This window comes from Protopterus annectens, chromosome 14.part0 (genome assembly GCF_019279795.1).
Source record: "Protopterus annectens isolate FY-2018-M chromosome 14.part0, PAN1.0, whole genome shotgun sequence".
Taxonomy (NCBI): domain Eukaryota; kingdom Metazoa; phylum Chordata; order Ceratodontiformes; family Protopteridae; genus Protopterus; species Protopterus annectens.
The window spans coordinates 64,506,831-64,529,211 of record NC_056748.1 but is presented as its reverse complement, the minus strand read 5'-3'; the positions used below and the strand labels follow the sequence as shown (position 1 = coordinate 64,529,211).

Sequence of the window (22,381 nt, the reverse complement as noted above, 5' to 3'; positions counted from 1 at the left end):
AAGGTGGTACACTTCAGTTACACATCACTGAAATATATGTGGGTAGGTACATGAAGAAGGGTGCATTGTACTCAGTTATTGGTGTGATGAAGGCTGGGAACTATATAGGTATTTTGGTCTCTGATGTGGATGTCCTTCACATACTCAGTACTTGTGTTACATATAAGGGAGTAGTCAGCAATGCGGCTACATGCTGGTGGACGTTCCATGTACTATCAATCCCAGGACACGTCACACACCTGTTGGTCTGATTATAGGGTTAATGTCCAAAATATACTTGAGTTGTGTGTTTGTTTTCCTGATTTAACAAATCCCCCCATGTTTTCTTGTCATTGCAGGTGTTGTCATGGCTGTGGCAGCAATTTTTGGTATGTGTTGATACTGTCTGTATTATACTAATATCACAGTTGGAGTCAATTATTGCCCATAACTTGTAATCCTTCAGGCAGTTCTTTGGACAGAGGATGTGTATGCCATCTGCTATGTCTATCACTTAAATAATGAAAAGGAAAGGGCCTAGCAGACAACCCTGATGTAAGGACCTGATAACTGGATGTGAGATATAAGTCACTTCACATATTTTAACACAGTGAGATGCCACATATGTGATACACTGGTATAGCCACTTGGTGATACAGATTTTTATGGCCACATATGACAGTATTGATTGAATACCTTAGTGTGGATTTGTGTCAAATGCCTTGACCTGGTCAAGTTCCACAGGATGATACTGTTGTCATCATGCATGCCCTGGATGACCTCTATGAGGACATCTATCAGATGTAACAGACATGATGTAACAGTAACAACTGACACAAGTCTGTTGCACACAGCCAGAATATTACTAGTGTCCTTTTGGAAGAGGTCCATGGAGTCTGGATGTCTCTATATATGCATGCATCATGTGGAGGGTGTGTTGAAGTGTTTATTCAACCATGTCAGGAAGGTGTATGTGCTGAGTCATACCATAGGCAATATGTGATGTTGTCACAGCCTAATGAGTCTGTGATACACCTGGATAAAGGTAAGACAGTGCATACTGCCTATTGTGATCTAGAGTTTTGACACAATTCTCCATGCAGGTATCACTGAGAAACCCTCCCAGCTTGGGATTAAACCTTACATCACTAGATGGGTAACCAATTGGCTCAATGACAGAACACATACTGTGAAAGTTGGTGAATCAACCTGTTCCGGTACAGCTGTCACCATTAGCAAATCCCAGGTATCTGTGCTTGGCCCTTCACTGTTTGGACTCTATTTCCTCAACAGGTCAGACCAAAGTATATGCCCTTTGGCTTACCAAATTTGCTGATTCTTGCATACCAATGATGATAACATAATACAGGAGGAGCTAACACAGACAAATGATTGGTGACAAAGGCACAAAATTTACAGATAAATGTAGAAATGTGTCCTTTTTGTGTTGTCCACCTGAAACGTGGAATTCCATGTTAATCACTGCATTGACAACAGTCCTGCTATGCTGAAACTCAGTGATGCAAGCACTGGGAACACATGTAGAGATAACAATCTGAACTTCAATCACCAAGTGTCCACACTGGTATTAAAAGCCTATGTCATGCACATCATAAATCATGCCATCATATTCACATCTCAGGATTATATTGCAGCACTGTACTCAAAACTCTTCAGAACACTAATAGAGTATATTGCTCTCTTTTGCTTATCCCTTACCAAACACATGCAGCACCTGAAGAGACCACAGGGTTTTCCCATCAAGAAAAGACAGAGCTTACAATCATGCCATGATGTACGTGTACATATTAAAAGCCATGTCACTGTAATCTGTCTTGTATAGGATGATATGACTTCTACCTGGCCTCCAGGTCAGTCTCTGACTCTGCCCTGGTGGGAGTACTGTATATCCACAAATCTGATATAGATGATGACACCAGCAGTGTCTGTTGAGGAAAATATGTTAATAATATCCCACAGGCTGGTGTAAAATGCTTTCTGTAATGTTGAGCAAGAGCACACACACACACAGCTGACTGCAGTGAGAACAAAACCCCTAACTAAGTACACAGACTACACAACTCGGTACTTTATGTAAGTGCCACAGCTCAAGTCTGACTTGGAGTGTCTAAGACAACACTTTATAGTAGTGTCTGTTGAGGAGAATATGGCAATAACAGTGCTCCACATGCTGGTGTAAAAGGCTCTCTATAATGTCAAGCATGAATACACACACACACACACACACACACACACACACACACACACACACACACACACACTTGACTACAGTGAGAAAAGAACCCCTATCCAAGTACACAGACTACAGAACTCAGTACTTTATGCATTCACCATGGCAGAAGCCTGACTTTTACAAGACTGTAAGTCAACTTAGAGTGGATGATATCAGCAAGCCATGTTGGGGAGAAGATGTTAGGAGGTCTGCACAGGTTAGACATCTATATTCTACCATGCAGATAAAGCCAGACTTGTCAGATTATACTAGATAAGATAATAAAAATATAAGACCCACAGGCCAGCACCATGAAGCTCTTAAGAATGTAACACTTTATTTTACATGCAAGAGAACTTTCACCACAAAAGTCTTCTTCAGGCAAAAAATAACATTGCAGATTATTTTGAAAGTCTTGATGTTGATGCTCTGTTTACATCAATACCAAATGATAAAGGAGTTGAATTTTAAGAGAATGTATCACATATCATTCAGTTTTTTCTGCTTATGAAACTGAGACTATATGAGCTTTAATAGAATTAGTTTTGGAAAATAATGTATTTCTGCTTCATGAGAAATTATACACACAATGTACGGGTGTGGGCAAACAGTTATGCAAATCTGGTTGTGAATAACTGGAAACTAAATTTTGTTTTTAATAGTAATAAAAATAGATATTTGAATAATATATTATAGGTGTTTTGTTGATTGTTTATTTCTTACATGAAAAGGTTCATTAGATACCTTTTATGAGTTTGTTGAATATTTACATTCAACATCTAATTTTTTACATTTTAAACATACTATCCATTTTACTCAAAAAGATTTTCTTGACAGTATATTAAATAAAAATACCAACGGATTTATTGATACCACCCTTTTTAAAATGTCAAGAAAAACACCTATTTACATAAAAGTAGTATGCACCCCCACATATTTTTAATAACATAGTTCAAAATCAGCTTGCTAGGGTACTTAGACCAAACTTGCAAATAAAGATGTTATGGAAAAACAAATGGATTCTATGGCTAATGATTTTTTGTAGATATAGTGATAAGCAGATAAACATATTAGTTACACAAATAAAAAGCAAATGTGAAGATGAGATATACCCTATTTTTTTCTGAGAAAATAATCTCAGTAAGAGAAGTAAGGTAAATAAGCTTAATCATAAAAATCATAATAGTACACTAAAATTTAGATGTAAATTACCAGTTGATATTAATACAAGAAAGATTCAACAGATAATCAGGAAGTATTGGCTGATGTTAAAACATATACTGGCTTTTAAAGATATGACATCTGATAGTTTAGTTTTTAAATATAAGAATTCAAGTAATCTCAAACATAAATTATGTTATTAGGAGCAAAAGAAATATAAATATAGACTACAAAAATCTGGCACTCACAAATGTCAAAATTGTCAGTTCTGTAAATACATTTAGACTGACACCCAAATTATACATCCTGTTACACAAAAAAAACTTTCCATCTTAGAGCTCAAGGGACCTGTAACACAATAAATATTATATACATATGTAAATGCATTCTTTGTAATGAATTTTACATAGGCAAAACAAATCGAAAATTTAAAGTCAGAATATGTGAGCACTTAGATATACGAAGACATCTTGAGACTAATGCATTATATAGACATATAAGAGATATTAATAAAACACATGATTTTAGATTTTTTTTATCCTGCAAAATATATCTGAAAATATTCTAGGTATGACATACACAATTACACTGAAATTTTAGAAAATAAAGGGATATTGCATTTTAAAGCTCATAAATTTCCTGGTTTAAATGAAAGCACCACTATAAAACCCATTAAAGAAATACATAATAAATTAAAATGATAAACCATGTAAATAAAGTGATTTATGTTTTATGGATATATGAATGTTGTTTATTTATTCAATATTATAAGACATGTTTTTATACATGTGGATATTCAGGTTATGTATGTCTTTTTAAATGATTTTAATCAACCTTAATTGAGATACTCATCACATAACTTGACATTTAAATAGGATTGATGGAATTTTTTAAACAATTTGTCTGAAGAAGCCTTTTTGGTGAAAGTTCTCTTGAATGTAAAATAAAGCATTACATTCTTAAGAGCTTTGTGGTGCTGGCTTGTGGTTCTCATATTTTTATTATTAGGTGTGCACAGGTTCACAGCTTCATAGGAGGTTACTAGCCTAATGGCCCTAGGGTGTTTATAAGCCTAGCTGTGTAAAACACAAGTAACCTTATTGAGCATAGTTAGATGGTTGATCTTAGCAGTGCAATTTTGTGAGCAGCACCAACTAGCCCTGCCCATGAGAGATACAGGTGCCACCGTAGGGGTGAACTTACAATAAGCCATCCAGTTGTCAAGGTTGCACTGGTATAGGTTAATTGAGGATCACTGCTTCACATGCAGTGGGAGTCTATTACAGGCGAGTGTCAATCACTGGGAGATATGTCTGTCTCCCCCATCATGTTCTGTTTATGTCACAGGCTATGTTGAAATCCCTGGAGCAAGTTATTCTTGTCCCATTTGATTTGCAGATGTCTAGCATTTCCAGTAGTGCAGGGTCTGAGACAGCTCTGTACTCCAGGCATAGGTCACCTCTCAGCCGCCTGCATGATATTGAGTACAGTGACGGGTCTTTCAGTCTTTCCACGTATGTCATGTTTTTGAGGCCCTGGATTCTCCCGATCACAAACCTCTGCATTTTCTTCAGTTGCTGAAGGTGTCTGGTGAGGTACAGCCAGAAGGGAGCATTGCACACAGTTAGTGGTCTGATAAGGGTAGAGTACAGCAGAGCTATGACCTCCCTGGTCTTGGATGCGATGGCCTTATTTATGAGGTGTACAATGTAAAATGCGTGTCCCACCACTATAGACACACAGTGATTGAAGTGTAGATTGCTATCAACATGTGTTCCCAAATCTGGTAACACTGTGTTTGAGCTTAGAGAGGTGCTATGTATATCATAATTAGGAGGGTACTTCATTGACAAAGAGGACAGTGAGGCATTTTTTGCTGTAAGATTCAGACTGTGAGTTTGGCACCAATCATTTGTCTATATCAGCCCCTTCATTAACATGTCACCATCACTGGGGGACTCTATATGAGTGCATCCAGTTTATAGTCATCTGCAAACTTGGTAAACCAGAGGCCATTTATCTTTGCTTTGGCTTCAGAGAAATACTTTCCAAACAGTTGAGGGCCCAGGACAGATCCCTGTAGATGCAGTCCTCAGCTTTCACAGTGTGTGTTCTGTCATTGAGTCAATTGGCTACCCATCTAGTAATGTATGGGTTAATTCCCAGGTGGGAGATTTCCTCTATTATACATGAATGGGGATAGTGTCAAAGGCCTTGGATAACTCATTATAGACAGTATGTCCTGTTATCCCTTATCCAGGTCTTTGGTGCCAGTATTAAAGAAATCCACTAGGTTTAATAAGCAGTATGTACCCTTGACAAAACCAACATGGGTTGAGTCAAGTATGTTGAAGGTCACCTATGTCCCTGTGGATAAGGTCCTTGCTAACTCCTTCCCTAGCCTTGCAGATAAGACTTTTTAGGTTTATGCATCAATAGTTCTAGTTCGGCATGTTATCAGATTGATGTGCATAGCATATCACACAACACTGGATATTAACTTCTGTGGTGTAAAGGTGATATTTTCTAAAAATGTACTGAGACACCAGGGTTGCAGTGCTTGGGGGAAGCCAACACATGGTTATATTGTAAATATGTGATGTATTGTTAGATACCGCATTCAGTTTATGTTTCCACATATAATTTCATGTCATAGGCATGAAATGGACAGTAAACAGCAATAATACATCATTTTTACATTTCCATAGCAAGGTGAGCGGCGAGTTTTCATGATGGTTGGCAAAGAGTTTGCACATGCAACATACACATTTTCAATACTTTTCATGTTTGCATGTAGCAAAGCAGTGCATACATGCAAGTTGCATGTCTAAAGTCTGAGAGTTACTACCGAGTGTGTAAAACAACCATGCTGCTTAACTGACTCTGTGGCAGCCGGTGTAAATGCATTCATACCTTCCTTCTTAAGCCCAGATAATACTGGGTTCAAATTCAGCTGTATCTAATACTTTAAAATACTTTGCATTCTTTATAGGATATGTGTTGCTGTGTTTTGGCATAGTGCAGTGGGGTTAAGCAACATTGCAGAGAGGTAACCTCAGCATTTTGCCTCTGCTCACCACCGCTGTGCATTGATGCTCGATGTGCACCTCCATGCAAACATGGAGCCCAAAAAATGAAGGGATCCATTGTTTTTTCTGCTATGTGTGTTGTGTGTGATTCTATTTTTTGACCAGATTAAAGATGTTAAACTGGGGTAGACAGGAAAGTGGTGAAATGGAGAGCAAGCAGGGGGAAGAACAAAGAGGTACAGGAATGTGCAGGAGGGAGGTAAGAAAGAACCATACCTATCCATTTTTTTAACAGTGTAAACTAAAAATATGTCTTTCTGCTTTTCCTAGTTAGGGGTTGCCACAGAGGATCACATTTCCTCTATTGATTGGCAGTGGATTTTTACAGTGTTGAGTTGCCAGTCTGGCACCCAACCTTCACAGAAGGCTCACGCACACACACTCACGCACCTACCTGCATGTCTTAAAGTTCACTCAACCACAGGGATGACATGCAGACTCCACACAAATGGAGCTCCAGCTGAGAATCAAAGAGGAGAATCTCCTGATGTGAAGCGACAATGCTAACTGCTGCACCACTGCAGCCAGTGTAAACTAAAAATATGTGCTGAACTGAATTTGGACTGTCACCTCTACAAAGCGGGGTGACCACAAACAAATCATGTTGTATGGCCAATTGGACTGAATTAAGTGTGTCAAGAAGACGTGTAAAATGGAGAGCTATGTATGGGATGATTTTTTTTTTTTTTTTTTTTTTTTTGTGGACAGGTGTTGATTTATTTTTTTTTTATTTCAGAGAGAGAGGAATTTTGGAGAAGGGATGTAGGTATGTCTGGATCAGGTAAGTTGAGTAGGTAAGGAAGAAATTGCAGACAAACAAGACAAGAGACAGGGATTGTGATGGACATAAAAGTTTGGGGAACACCATGATTGGGGTAAGAGAGGGGACAACCCAGGACCATGACCATCAAGCTTGGCAACAGTGAGAATCGAGTCCTCACTTACTGAACTGTCATCACTGTCACGTTTCTTCTTCACTGGTGGTTGGAGTGTTTGACATCCCCTCCTCCTCCTATGGAACATGAGGGACAGCAGCTTCTCCATCTGGCATAGCATGGCATTCTAAACTCCTTGATCTCTCTCTTTTAAAACCCTACAATTCTCTTTTTGCACGGTCTTGCGCACAGAGCAGCGCCGGGCAGTGCCGCTTAAACAGGTTTAAACTATTCCCGGCTCCACAAAGTCTGGTCTTCACTTTTTCCCTTAGAACTGCTCTAAATCTCTAATTAAGCACTCTATTTTCATTCTAAAGCCCTGCTCGTATAAGTAATCTCATAGGTAAACACAAACTAAAGCACTACATCCTCTTATACTCCTTCTAATCATTTGCTCCCTATTGGTTCTTTCTGATCAGTCAATAAGTAGTTCCCTATATTATTCAGGCAAGTCCAAAGGTCAGTTTCAAGTTTACTCTCCAGTCCAGCTGGTGAATCTGGGAATCTTGAGGTAATGTTACAACTGCCTTATGTATACAAACCACCCTCTCCTCCACCCAACAAGCTCAAATATATGTGAGAGATGCAACTATATAGCCAAACTGGAGGCTAAGCTCTCTTAACCCAGTACTGGCACAGCCTGTCAGGAGGAGAAGGTAACCACACACACCACAAATCCAGTCTCACATAGACCTATCGCATCAGCAAACCAAACACATAAACACACAAAAACATACTCGGAGGCTCTAAATAGACATCCAAGCAACACCTACCACAAAACAATATCCACTTAGCACATAGCTCACAAAGCCAGTGTGCCACACAGTCACAGCCCTTAAGGCTAAACAACACACCTTATACACTTGTAATAGGTGACTCTGTTGTCAGACACACTGACGCCCCACTCACCAGGCTGAACAAGGAGAAGGTTACTGTAAGCTGCCTGTCGGGTGCCAGGATCCGCCACATAACACAAGCACTCAGGTCACTCCAAAGCAAGTACAAATATGACTCTGTCATTGTCCATGCTAGTATGAATGACCTGAGACGTACCTCCCTGGACTACATGAAAAAAGATGTACAGGAGCTTTTTGATCATGTAGCCCAGGCCGGTATGACCCTGACCTTGAGTAGCATCTTACCCTCACCAAGAATGATGCCACAGTATAAAGACAAAATGATCAGTTTTAACAATTGGCTAAAGTATTGGTGTCATTCAAAGGGGATCCAATGTCTGTCAGCCTGGGATGACATGCTCGACAAGCCACGTTGCTTCGCTAGGGACGGCTTGCACCTGTCACCCCTGGGTTTTCGAATACTGGCAAAGGCTCTTGCCTCCCCCATAGTGCCTTTTTTAGGCAAGGCTCAAAAGACAAATCCATCCCCATAGACAACACAAAGAAAAAAAAAAACTAAGGGTAATGCTGCTCAACGCCAGAAGTCTAAAACCTCAAGATGCATGCACTTGAGACTCTCCTCAGTATGGAGAATATTGATATCTGTGCAGTAACAGAAACCTGGTTCAAGGCTCCCGAGAGCACCCCAGCACTAACAGGTTATACTTCATACCATGCTTTCCGGCCCCAAAACTCAGACTGAACCACAAAAGGAGGGGGAGTATCCATATTTATCAAAGATACCCACACCTCCAGGTTAGTGGCACTGCACAAAGCATCGGAGACCATCCATGTGCAACTAACAGTGGGAAAAACTGCCTTTCTGTTTGTAGCCTGTTACAGACCACCCTCCCAAATACAATACCTCACTTGGCTTTCCTGAGAACACTGGAGAATATGAAGGTCTCTCCAAACACTATTATATTGGGTGACTTCAACTACCCAAACATCGATTGGGAAAACTACTCAAGCCCAAACACCCTCGCCCAACGGTTCCTAGAATTTATAAACTCAAATGCTATGGAACAACTGGTCATCACTCCCACAAGAAAGGAAAACATATTGGATCTGGTCATCACCAACATGGGGTCTCTATGTTCCACACCAGAGGTATACCCCTCATTGGTAAGATCAGAGCATAAACAAATCTCACTGGACATCCATATTCCATCCCCACCCCCAGCCAAGGATACCATGGTGAAGAACTTCTCAAAAGCAAACTTCACACTTCTCAAAACTGAGGTGGTATCCTTCAAGGCCCCGGGCCAGTGGAAAATACGGCCCAAAATGCAGAATCCTTTACAAAAGCATTCTATGGACACCTACAGGAATGCATGGAGCATGCTATCCCAAATAAAACCAAGACTCACTCCTCCAAAGGCAGGAGACCTGTCTGGTGGACCCCGGCCATAAATAAGCTATACAACAGAAGGAGAAAGCTACTACATGACAGAGCAAAATCCCAAAAAGGGAAGGTGTCACTGATCAGTACTAGCAAGAAACTACGATCCCTCATAAAATTATCTAAGGCCAGCTTCGAAAGAAAAATTGCACAAGACACTAAAGATAATCACAAGGCCTTCTTTAGTTATGTCAAAAACCTGGGAGGCAACTCCCAGATATGCTCTGAGTTAGTGCAAAATGACAAAAAATACACTGAACCCACAGACATTGCCAACATCCTGGCAGAAAGGTTCAGTGCAAACTTCTCTCCCCCTTCCCCCCCAAAAGAGAAAATGTCTATCCCAACAGAGTGTAGCCTTCCTGAGATCATAGATGCACAGGTGAGACCTGCCCTCTCCAAAGCAAAAACACAGCATCAATGGGACCAGACGGTGTCCCGGGCTGCGTCTTACATGAGCTCCAAGAAGAACTAAACCCTCATATAAATTCACTGTTCAATCTCAGCCTTACTACAGGATATGTACCCAAGGAATGGTGTACAGCAACAGTGGTCCCACTCCACAAAGGTGGTGCCACAACAGACCCCGGAAACTATTGCCCTATAAGCCTGACTAGCCTGGTCTGCAAAGCTATGGAGCGTATCATCATGGAAATCATAAACAAAGACATTGGGAACCTCTAGACACTGGATCCTACCCAATTTGGCTTTGTTAAGGGCAGATCTTGCCTCTTGAACCTGGTCAACTTCTTCGAAACAGTTACCAAAGCCATAGATGAAGGGAAGGTAGTCCACACAGCCAACCTGGACCTCGCAAAAGCCTTCGACACAATACCCCACTCGGGCATCATAAATAAGCTCACCAGCTTAAATATCAACCCCTATGTCACAAAATGGGTTGCAAACTGGCTCAGGGATAGAACCCACATGGTCAGAATAGCAGGTGCCATGTCAGACTCTAAACCAGTTATAAGTGGTGTCCCACAAGGCTCAGTCCTGGGACCTCTCTTGTTCGGTATATATTTCTCCGAGGTACAGGCTAACACGGGTGCACTATGGCTGACCAAGTTCGCAGATGACTGCAAACTGGGTGCTGTAATTGACTCTCTGGCTGACACAAGCATCCTCCAAAAGGATCTCACAGAGCCATGGCCTAAAGCTAAATGCCAAAAAGTGCATAGTCATCCCCTTTGGGAAAAACAAAGTGCCCACAAATTACCACATAGGTGGTAATCCATTAAGTATGGAAGAAGTAATTAGGGACTTGGGGACCCAAGTAGATAGCAATCTCTCCTTTGACAGTCACATTGCCAAAGTGGTTACAAAGACCTTCTATATAGCCCACCTTATCATGAAAGGGTTCACATCTAGATCAAGAGAGGTCATTGTGCCCCTCTACTCATCACTTATCAGGCCCATAATTGAGTACAATGCCCTGTTTGGGATGTACCTTACCTGACACCTTCAGCAACTGGAAAGACCCCAAAAGTATCTCACCAAGAGGATCAAGGGGATCAAACAGATGCCCTATGCAGTTCGGCTAAAGAAACTCCAGCTCTACTCAGTTGCGTACCGCCTACTCAGAGGCGATCTGTGTCTGACGTATAAAGCCATGTCCAACCCAGAATTAATGGACATGCTTCACCTCAGGAAATCCAAATCCCTTAGAGCTACACACTCCAGGGACTTGAACCTCAGCACAGAAATAAATAGGACATGCTGGAGGGACAGATTCATATCCCAGAGACTCCCCTCACTCTGGAACAAAATCCCAATCCATGTTAGGCAGAGCTCCTCACTGACCCTCTTCAAGAGAAATCTTGATGAGTGGATGGGAGATCATACGTTTACCCCTGGGATCTCTTCTGTGTCCCTGCTTGACAGAGGTACAGTAAGCTAACCTTAAAAGGGCTACCTTCTGTGACCTACTATATAGAGGCACAGTCAACTAATCTAAAAGGGTGCCAAAAGCCAAACACACTCTGGCTAGGCTTATAAATGCCCTAGGGCAGATAGCCTAGTATCAACCTATGAACCTATAGGTGTGCACCAATGGTGCAGTACATGACCCTATGCTCCATCCCTGGTAACTCTCTGCAGGTAATGAAATCACCACCTCTGCCACTGCTCTTGGAAGGTACCACTGGACCAGCCTGACTATCTGAGGGCCTAGCTAGTGCAGAGGCAGTGCTACCAGGTTGCCCCCCAGATGTGCTGAGCATCAGTGCTGGAGCCAGTGGAGTGGGGGCAGGCTGATCCAATGCAGTGGCCTACTTTGCTGTGCTGTGGAGCATTTAGTGATATGGTACACATGGATGGCATGGACACATTTTGATGACACATAAAAAGAAAAAAAGATACAAATAAAGAAAATAAAAAAGAGAGATATAAGTTGGGGTAAGAGAAGAAAAGAGATAAAATTAGTACCATCATATGTGACATACAATTTATTACGACTCTTAAGTTTTACATTTAAATACCCCCTAAAAGATACACGCTGTGCTACAGATTGCTGCAAGTAATCCTTGAAATGTGTACATATTGCACATATGTGTATTCCAGTTATACTCATTACAGTTTACAGCAGGGATTCCAAGATGGCCGCCGACTAGTCTAGTCCTTACTCTCTGAGCTCCTCACAGCTATTTAACTTTTGTTTTTTTTTTTACAACTTTACATCAACCTTTTTTCCTCAAATTTTTATACTAAAAGATTTTATAAATCTTTTTCTACGCATTTGGATTATTTTTTCTTCTGGAATTATTATCCTGGGATTTATTTTACCTCAGAACATTCTTGGTCTCTCTGCTGCTGGGACTCCTACTGCTCCAGTCTGTTCCTGGTTCCTGGTATCCTGCTAACTGCATTCCATTTCTGGGCATGGCTACAAAATCTGACTCCATGGAGACTCAGCCTACAAAGGCCAAATATACTTCAATGCTCTCTCCTGAAAAGATTCAGGTTCAAAAGACTGAAATCATCTAGACAACCTACAGAAACTTTTAATGTAAGTAATAAAGATTTAAATGGCTCAAATTTCCTTTTAGAAGAACTAAAAATAGCATTAAAACCAATCCAAAGTGCTATACAAAACTTTTCAGAACAGTTTACAGACTTTAGTAAATCTTTAAAGCAAATAAACGATAGTATTGTTACTATTGAAAATAAAATCTTAGCTTTGGAGGTTAAAACAGACTTATTGGAAAGTGACTTTAAATCTAGAGATAAAACTGTTTCAGATTTACAAGCTAAAATATTGGATCTGGAAGCCAGGAGTCGAAGAAATAACATCATTATTCGTGGTTTACCTGAATCTTATGACAATAAAACTTGTTATCTGTGACTAAAAATATCTTTGAAACACTGTTAAATTGTGAAGCTTCTTCAAAATCTATAATTGTAGAGAGAGCACACAGAGCACTGCATTACAAAGCAAGATTCTTCCACACCATGTTAATTTATACTAAGTTACTAAACTTTCAAGACACTTTCCAGATCCTAGAAACTGCTAAAACAAAGAAACAATTCATATGGAAGTCTCACAAACTATCATTTTCCCAAGATCTTCCTGCACAGATCAAATTAAATAGACAAAACTAGCCCCTATTGTGCTGACTTGATAAAAGAGGGATTAGATTTCGAATGGCATATCCTAATACCTTGTCTTTCACAGCTAATGACAAAAGATTTGTATGTTCAGATCCTAAAGATGCAAAAGACATTTTTCTTAAAACATTTAAAAGCTTCCTGACACTGTATCTTAATATTCTACTGTTAAAGAACTACAATAAGGTTTGATCTTTTCTTTTCTTTAATCTGACAGTATTTGTGTTACATGATTTGTAATTCTGGTGTGACATAATTATATTACCTTAAGAACTTGTCATGTAATTTACACATGATGGATTTGGTGTGACAGTGTGCAGTGACAGGATATATGCTTGTTAGATTTGTGTGGATTAATAGAAGCATTTAAATTCCTGTATTTACTTTTTCTCTTTCTCTCACATATGCTTGCTGTGTAAATAGATAATATGTTAATTTTACTACAAGCTTTGGAGTTACAGCCTTCTGTGTAAGCTAAATGATTTTTGGAGGGAAAAACATTCCATCTCAACATTCTAGCAAGAAAATCTTCCCCTCAGAGTTCCAGCTGATGCTCTGCATGAACATGCACACTACAGTCTCTCTGAGATGGATGGTGATGTCATCATTTGTGAGGAAAGAAGGACAGTTTCAAATACACAAGTCTGCTTGTTTTCAACAAGTATTCAATAGCACTAACTTTTTAATAGATCTGGCTATTATTTAAAGTGTTTTCTCTTCATAAATGAAGGTTGCTTTTTAAATTTAAACAGATTCATGTCACATAATATATTCAGTGACTTTTAGTGTGTCTGCATGACTTCAAAGCAAGCTGCTACTTTCATAAAGCAGAGTGAAAATGTTTCTGGAAACAAATGAACAGGTTAGTTTTCTATATTAAAATTCTAAAGGATGTGTAAAGAAATGAACATATTTTCCTATTCAGAATATTTTTTCATACAATATTTTATATTATACTGAAGTGTTTAATTTGACAAATTTTACAAAGTATACCTGTTCATATGAAAGTTTCATGTTCTTTCTATTCTCTGCTCTCTCTTCTCAGAGGCTGGATGTGATATTTATGATTAGTAGTTTATGTTTAAGAAAGCCTTTACTTATTTGAAAGGTTTGAAATAACTATCTTTAATATGATTAGCTGAATCTACATGTATATATTTAAGCCCTTATATTTACTGCATTTAGCTTGCTTGTTTCTGTTTTAATTAGATGTTCAAAATGTTTACTTTAAAAGCCTTGTCTTTTCATGCTGTTTTGTTATGTTACATCTATAGCTTAGAAGAATAGTATGGCTACATAACCTAACAGAGGCATTAGTAAAATATTCAAAAAGTAGATTTAAAATTACATGTATGCACATTGTTGTACATTCAGTCCAATATATATGATGCTGTTTAAGTTACTATTTAATAATATAATTATACTTTATTCATGTATATTAACTAGTGTTAAAACCTTACAGCTTATAATATTTCATTTTGAATAGTTCCTGTACTATTATTATCTAGTTAATAGATGCATCTCCAGACTGAATTGTTTTTCATTTTGAGATATGGTTGCTTGGTAGTTGTTTTTTGCTTTATTTGAACTATAACTAAATACTCATTCTACAGGTATTAGTGCTTTTATCATACTAATGGTCATGTTGATTAATGAAATTATCACTAAAGTACTAAAGAAGGTTCAGTAGATAGTGCATGACTATTATCTTTAGTTCAATAATGCTATGCTTATTTACTTATATTATAATGTTACCAGTTGGTTTTGTTATACTTATATATGTTATCTTACATATCTTTCAGTTTTAATTGTATTACTTCTTATGATAGAGTGTTCTAGTTAAGCAGAGTGTGATTTATTTATTATTTACTTGTTTCTCTTTCTCTTGAAATACTTGAGGAAATACATGTAATCACTATAAATTTCAATTTAAGGATAGGAGCTTTAGATTAGTATTAGAAGTAGGGATTAAGCATGTTGGACGTCTTGAAATTAGTTAATTTTGTATATATTTTTAGTAGTATTACTCGGACTTTATGTTATGTTAGGCTTCCTTTGAGTAATTTGTATTCTAACTTGAGGTTATTATTATCTATAATTACAATGTTTTTTTCATGTTCTTCTGCTCTTCCTTTATCACAGGGGGATTGGTGCGTAGGCACTAGGGTTAGGATAAAGGTTATTATTATACATTTCTTGGTTCTTAAAAACTTTTTCTTTTTTCAACAAATGTTATTTGATGACTTGCTTGAATACTTAAAGACTGTTTTTCTTTTATTTTTTCTTCTTCTTTTTAATGTTGTGTTGGATTTGCACCTTGAGTTCACTTTTATAGCATCAATAATGATTATACTTGTAGAATATGCCTGTTGACATAATTTTAGATTCTTGGAATGTTAGAGGCATTCAAGATAAAGCGAAAAAGTCACTATTATTTCATATGATCTTTAAATCACAGGCTAACATTTGTTTTATTCAAGAGACCCATATTTCACGTATTGATTGGAATAAAGAGTTAAAAAATGGATCAAAAGATTATAGCTTCAGGTGACTCATCTAACTCCAGAGGTGTAGCTATAATCATTAAACAAAATTCATTGGGAATATTATTGATGAGAAATTTGATGATGAGGGGAGGTGGTGCTTATTTACCGCTTCTATTGCTGGTTTGGACAAACCCTTATTAATTTTAAATCTATATGGCCCATGTAATTCACAACATTTGTTCATTTTAAAAATTTACAATATTCTTGCATCCTATAAGGATCATCATATTATAGTGGGTGGTGACTTGAATGCAGTTATAAAGCCTGTAATTGATCGTTCCCGCTCCACTGTCACCTATAATCTTCAATCTACTCTGGCTATAAATGATTTGATGACAGAATATAATTTAATAGATCCCCTCCGCACTGTTAAAAATATAAACAAGAATGATATATATACTTATTATTCTAAGTGCTATCATTCGTGGTCCAGATTAGACTTCTTTCTAATTTCAGATTATATTTCAAAATATATTGTGGACTTTACTACAGAACCCAGATTCTTTTCGGATCACTCAAGAATTTCACTAAAATTGAACATAAAACCCAATATCAAAAATAAAACTATGTTTAATAAGTGGACCTTAAATAATAACTTATTGTCAAATGAAGATATTTGCAAACAAGCTTCAGAAATCCTAAATGAAGTGGTGAATAGTCTTGAATCATCAGACATTCCTTATGACATACAATGGGCTGCATGTAAAGGAAGATTAAGAGGTTTATTTATTAGTAAAGCTGCTTTTTTCAAAAAACAATACTTTAAGAAAGAGGAATTCTTAAAATCAAGAATTTCTTCGTTGGAAAATCATCTTAGTCTGAACTATGATGCTACTTTAGAAAAACAAATTTTTGATTGTCAGAAAGATTTAATTCTGCTTCACCAAAATAACCTCTCCTTAGCTGAACAAAAGCTACTTGCTTCATATTCAGAGTGGGCCCAGGTTCCATCTAAATTGTTAGCGAGAATTATTAAAGTTAACTTCAGAAATCAAAATATTACATCTTTATCTTATAATAACAGATTATATAATACCGATGAAGAGATTATTCAACTTTTCACCTCTCTTTACACTGAGTTATATTCAGGTTCTTCTAATTCTGTTAAAGAAAATCACTCAAAACTCTTTTTAGACTCTTTGCAGTTCCTAAACTTAATGATAATCAGCAAAAACTACTTTCTACCCTATATCGGTACAAGAAATCTCAGATTCAATAGATAATCTTAAATTGGGTAAATCTCCGGGACCTGATGGTTTTACTCCAGAATTTTTCAAAACTTTCAAATTGGTAGTTCTTCCCTTTCTATTTAAAGTTTACAATCATATAAGAGTTAATGATATCTCAGATATTCATTGGAACACATCCAAAACCATTCTAATTCTAAAAAATAATAAAGATAAATCTGACCCAGTAAATTATAGACCCATTTCTTTAATTAACGTGGATATTAAGATTCTGTCATCTATTCTGGCTAACAGATTGAAACGGATTTTACCCTCAATTATCTCGTCAGATCAATCAGGTTTTATGTCTCAGAGACATGCTTGGGATAATACTCTATCTTTAGAGACTATACTTCATCTCATTAAGAAAAATCCAAACCCTATATATGCTTTGATTATAGATGCATCAAATGCCTTTGACAGAGTATGTTGGAACTTTCTATTTCAAACTATGTTATGTTTTAATATTCCCTTATTCTTTATAAATTTTTAAAAGTTTTATACAAGAATATGTTTACTAGACTATACATTAATGGTCAATTTTCTGCTCGATAAAGATCACTAAAGGAACAAGACAGGGTTGTCCATTGTCCCCTTTTCTTTTCAACATTTACTTAGAACCTTTGTTATTGTTTATTACTCAAAATACTTTTCATAACATCCCTAGAATTCTTAATACTAATATTCATTTCTCTGCTTTTATGGATGATTTAGTAATCTACTTTCAAACTCCATTATCTGATTACAGAAAGATAATGAATTCTATTGATTATTTTCTTTGGTTTCCAACTATCTTTTAAATTCTACAAAACTCATATTTTTCCCTTAAATCATTTAGCACACAAATCTTTTTGTTTCCAGACGATCATTTTCAGTTTACTTATAATATAAAATATTTAGGAATCAATTTAGAACACAATAATAAATCTTCCTTTCAAAATAATATTAATAAATTATGGAACTCTATATTGTCTGATATGGACAGATGGAAGCATCTAAACCTTTCATTTCTTTCAAGGGTGGCCATTATTAAAATGAATATTCTGCCTAAATTTCTTTACCAATTCTCATCATCCGATCAGATAATTTCAAAAATTTTTGAGTCTGTAAATAAAGCTTTGGCAAAATTCATATGGTTCCCTAAATCTGTTAGAATTTCCTATTCTAGATTGGCATTTTCGAAGGACAAGGGAGGTTTGGGTTTACCTAATCTTTATCTCTATTATTTGATTGTCTCATCCAATAAACTTCTTACTATCTCTAAATTCAATAACACTTCTTATCCAAATCACTCTTTATGGATAAAATTATGGTATAATTATGTCATTTCTAATAATTTAAATCCTGAAGCTATTCCCTTTATCTCTCTGGATAGTTTATTTATTAAAAATATATCTACAGTATTTAAACAAAAGATTAGAGATTTCCAAACCTTACTCAAAATGTGTAAACTAGAAAAGATCTCACCATGTTCAGCCAATTCATCTAAACCCAAATATATTATTGGACAATAAACTTTTGAACTTAACAAACTATCCTTTAATTAAAAATCTAAAAGTAGGAGATGTTTTGAAATATCTTGACTTGCCTTTATCTGACTTGCGTAAGTTATTGAAAGTAAACTGGAATTACTCACCAATTCTTACACAACTAAGAGCAATAATTAAAAACAAATTTGTATCTCTGGTCCCCATAGACTCACAATTGAAAAACCTTAACACGATTATTAAAATACTTTCATCATCTGATAAAATGCTCTCAAACTCATATAAATTAATTAATTCTTTAATGATAGACCACAACTGTCTTTTATCTAATGTTTGGTTGAATTATAATTCGCAATTGTCAGAATCTCAGAAAGTCCTGGCTATTAGACACACTAAGGAATTTATCCCTTTTAAAAAATTAGCATGCACACAATTAATGATTAATAATGATGCCTACTTTACCCCAATCAAATTAAACAAATTTAACCCAAATAAGTCCCCTTCGTGTTCATGCTGTTCTCATCCCCAAGCAGACCTCCTTCATATTCTATGGTATTGTCATTTTTCTCACAGATTGTGGACATCTTTGAAAGTCAGACTGCAGAAAATGGGATATCAGAAATCCACGTTGACGTGGGAATTTGCTATTCTGCATATTCCATTGATTCATCTTTCAAAAGTTGATATTCATGTTATCATTTTTATTTGCTCATTACTAAAACTTTATATAATACAAAATTGGATTGATCGCTCTAAATTAAAATGGGTTACTTTCCAGAAAATGGCTTTTAAATTTATTGATGCTCAAAGATACTTAGGTGGAAGTCCAAAAAAAAGCTATTAGAAAGGTTGTGTTAGAAAAAGTTCTAAACATATTAAATAGTTAATGTTAAATATTTTTTTTTTCTCTCAGGTTGCCTAACTTGTATATAGTGTACATATGGTGTATGTTTTATTTCTAAATAACTTATCAAAATCTCATGAAGGTTGTTATCACTAGATGAATTGTTATATGTTCATTTATGCCTTCTTGTTATGTATAATCTTTTAATTGTCTTGCTATTCATATAATTAATAAAAAAATTTTTGAGAAACAGTTTACAGCAGGGCATTTTTGCCACTGGTATACAGGTTTTAATTTAATGTAAATAGTATTGAAGAAATAACAGTACTGTATAGTTGTGAATTGTGGTACTTGAACCCACAACCTCTGACTAAAGTCTAATATTGGACTCTTATAACTGGTTTGTGCTACAGAATAATATATGCATACTTGCTTTTACAGTTGGGATATGCATGCTCAATTTGATAAAACTCTATAAAATGCCAAAAAATATATCTTTAACCTTTAATGCTACAATAATACTTCTCATCTGCTGCATACATACCACTTGCTTCCCCCAGTCTCTCCAGTCTAGTCTCATGGGCCCAGGCATTAAACCCCTGATCTCTGGTAGCTGAGGAAAGAACAGAAAAGAACAGAAGAGCATTATGCATACCAGTCTTGCCTATATTAAACTTTCTAAGCCTTACAAGTACTCTTTTACTTGATACTTACACAGCTGTGGGATGTCTGCAGTCCTAAATTCCTCCAACCAGCCATTGAGAGCGTGACATCCCCTCTCTGGGCACTAACCAAGGAGTCTGAATCCTCATCACTGACACTAGAGAGGGACATTCACTTGGAACACAAATAGATACACATAGCATTTCCAGATGCAGCTCTCTGCATCAAGCACATTTTCCCTTAACCCATTCCCTCTAGTACAGCTCTTTTGAGTATGTACCTTTCACTTCCAGTGGTGTTGCTTGAGCCTTTAAAAAATGAAGAATGAAGTTTTCACCTAAAGGTTCTAACAAATACTTATTGACAGAAGTCAAATATCAATACAATTGCAAAATGAAACAATGACAAGACAAAGGCTGCAGTCTCCAGATCAAAAGCACTAAGTAAAGTTTTTTGATCTGGAGACTGCAGCCTTTGTCGTGTTGTTGTTTCATTTTACCAAGCCTTTTGATATTTTGGACATGCTGATTGAGTTTTTGGTGGTTTTGTTTTTATATCAATACAATTGTGTTTGCCATCCTATATGTTTCAAGATAAAATATTATGATACTTTGTATGTTGCATGGTTTTGGAATTACCAGAAAAAGACAAAACAGACTGAACCAGCAAGAAATATGGCACTCGGACTGGCTCAAGAAGGCCATTAAAAAAGCAAATGAACCATACTGGACAAAGAACTCAAGCTTTAATAGTTAAATAAATTAAAAGGTAAGCACTTTCATTTTTATTACAAAACTTTCTCAGACTATACACTGAAATCATTATTTAAAATCACCATTTGGTCACATGACTAGTTATGGACCAATAAGATATTCACAATAATACACACCCCCTAAAAATGCGCTAAAGCATAAAAAAAACTACTCAACTAAATATAAAATCAAAATCTGATTCCATAATTTTCTGACTAATAAATATTTCAGCACAACAAAAATACAATAAGCAAACAGATTATCTTTTAAAAGCTCTAGTTTTCAAGATGAGGACAATGCTAACCTGCTCATTAAGCCCAGACAATTGCAAGCATTCCAGTAGAGCTGTCAGAATATTTCCCTAGTCTCTAAATATACTTTCCAGGCACCACCTCTAGGATCATGCTTGAGCTGCTCCAGAATGAAGAATTTGAATGTGTGCCCAGAAAATTCCTGAATATGCTTAAAAGGTGCATTGGTACTTCTCTCCCTATGAATATTGTAAAGATGCTCATGCACAAAGAGTTTCCTTTCAGTCTTACCAATATAGAAGCCCTCACATTGTTGACAAAGCGCCAAGTGCATAACAGCCTTACTGTCACAATCCCCTTTAATTGACATTTTAAAAGTTTGGTCCCTAATCACAAATCTGTCACCCCTAAGTATATAGCTGCAAAATGAGCATCTATCACATTTATACATACCTAATTTCCTTAAAGGACTATAAGGGCCACTTAAAAATATTCTTGAGTGCACATCCTCTTTGACACATGATAATAGGCCTGACCACACCCTTTCCTTTACAGACCTGTCATAATTTAAAATACCCCATTTCTTATAAAATATAGTATTAATGAATGTACTGTCCAAGTTAAAAGTAACAATAAGTCCTTGGGAATGGGGTATCCCCATTTCAGCCGGATTATGTCTTGCAACAGCACCTTGTACCGTACCATTAAGTATTGGGGAAAAGTGGCCCATACTCCTCTTATACGTAAATTCACTTATCATCTTATTGATCAAACCTTCTGGGCAGACCCTATTAAAAACACAGCTTTCATATGTACACATTCCTCCACAAATTGGAAATCCAAGGTTGTCATTCATGCTGCATGAACCAGCTGGCCCTTCACCACTGCCTTCTTCTGAAAATAGGGATGCAAGCTGGTGAAGTGCAGTATAATGCTGGAATAATTGGGCTTCCTATAAATATGGCAGACATAGCTACTACTGTCAAAGTCTTTCACAAGTAGGACATCCAAATAGGGGATAGCCTTGTCACTGTAACAATGTGTGAAAGACAACAAATTAGTTGTACTGTTGATATATTCGATGAAAGTAGAAATATCTGTCTCCTCACCCTTCCAAACAATAAAAATATCATACAAAAAGGGAGATATATCCTGAAAGCATACTTAAATGGTGAATCATGAACAAATATGTGCTCCCATTCCAACATAATGATGTTTGCGAAAAGGGAGCCCAGAGGTGACCCCATCGCCATACCCTCCTTCTGAAGATAATACTTACTGAAATCCATAGAGTTGTCTTTCAAAATCAAC

The 22,381-nt window shown here is 36.8% G+C and overlaps 1 protein-coding gene across 1 annotated transcript in view; it reads left to right on the top strand.

Annotated features, from left to right (window-relative positions):
• Positions 1–22,381, top strand: part of DDX21 (DExD-box helicase 21) — an 835,772-nt gene that overhangs the window by 385,109 nt on the left and 428,282 nt on the right. The window contains exon 12 of the mRNA XM_044055776.1: positions 11,605–11,646. Coding sequence (XP_043911711.1) covers positions 11,605–11,646 — 42 coding nt within the window. The remainder of the gene's footprint in view (positions 1–11,604; positions 11,647–22,381) is intronic.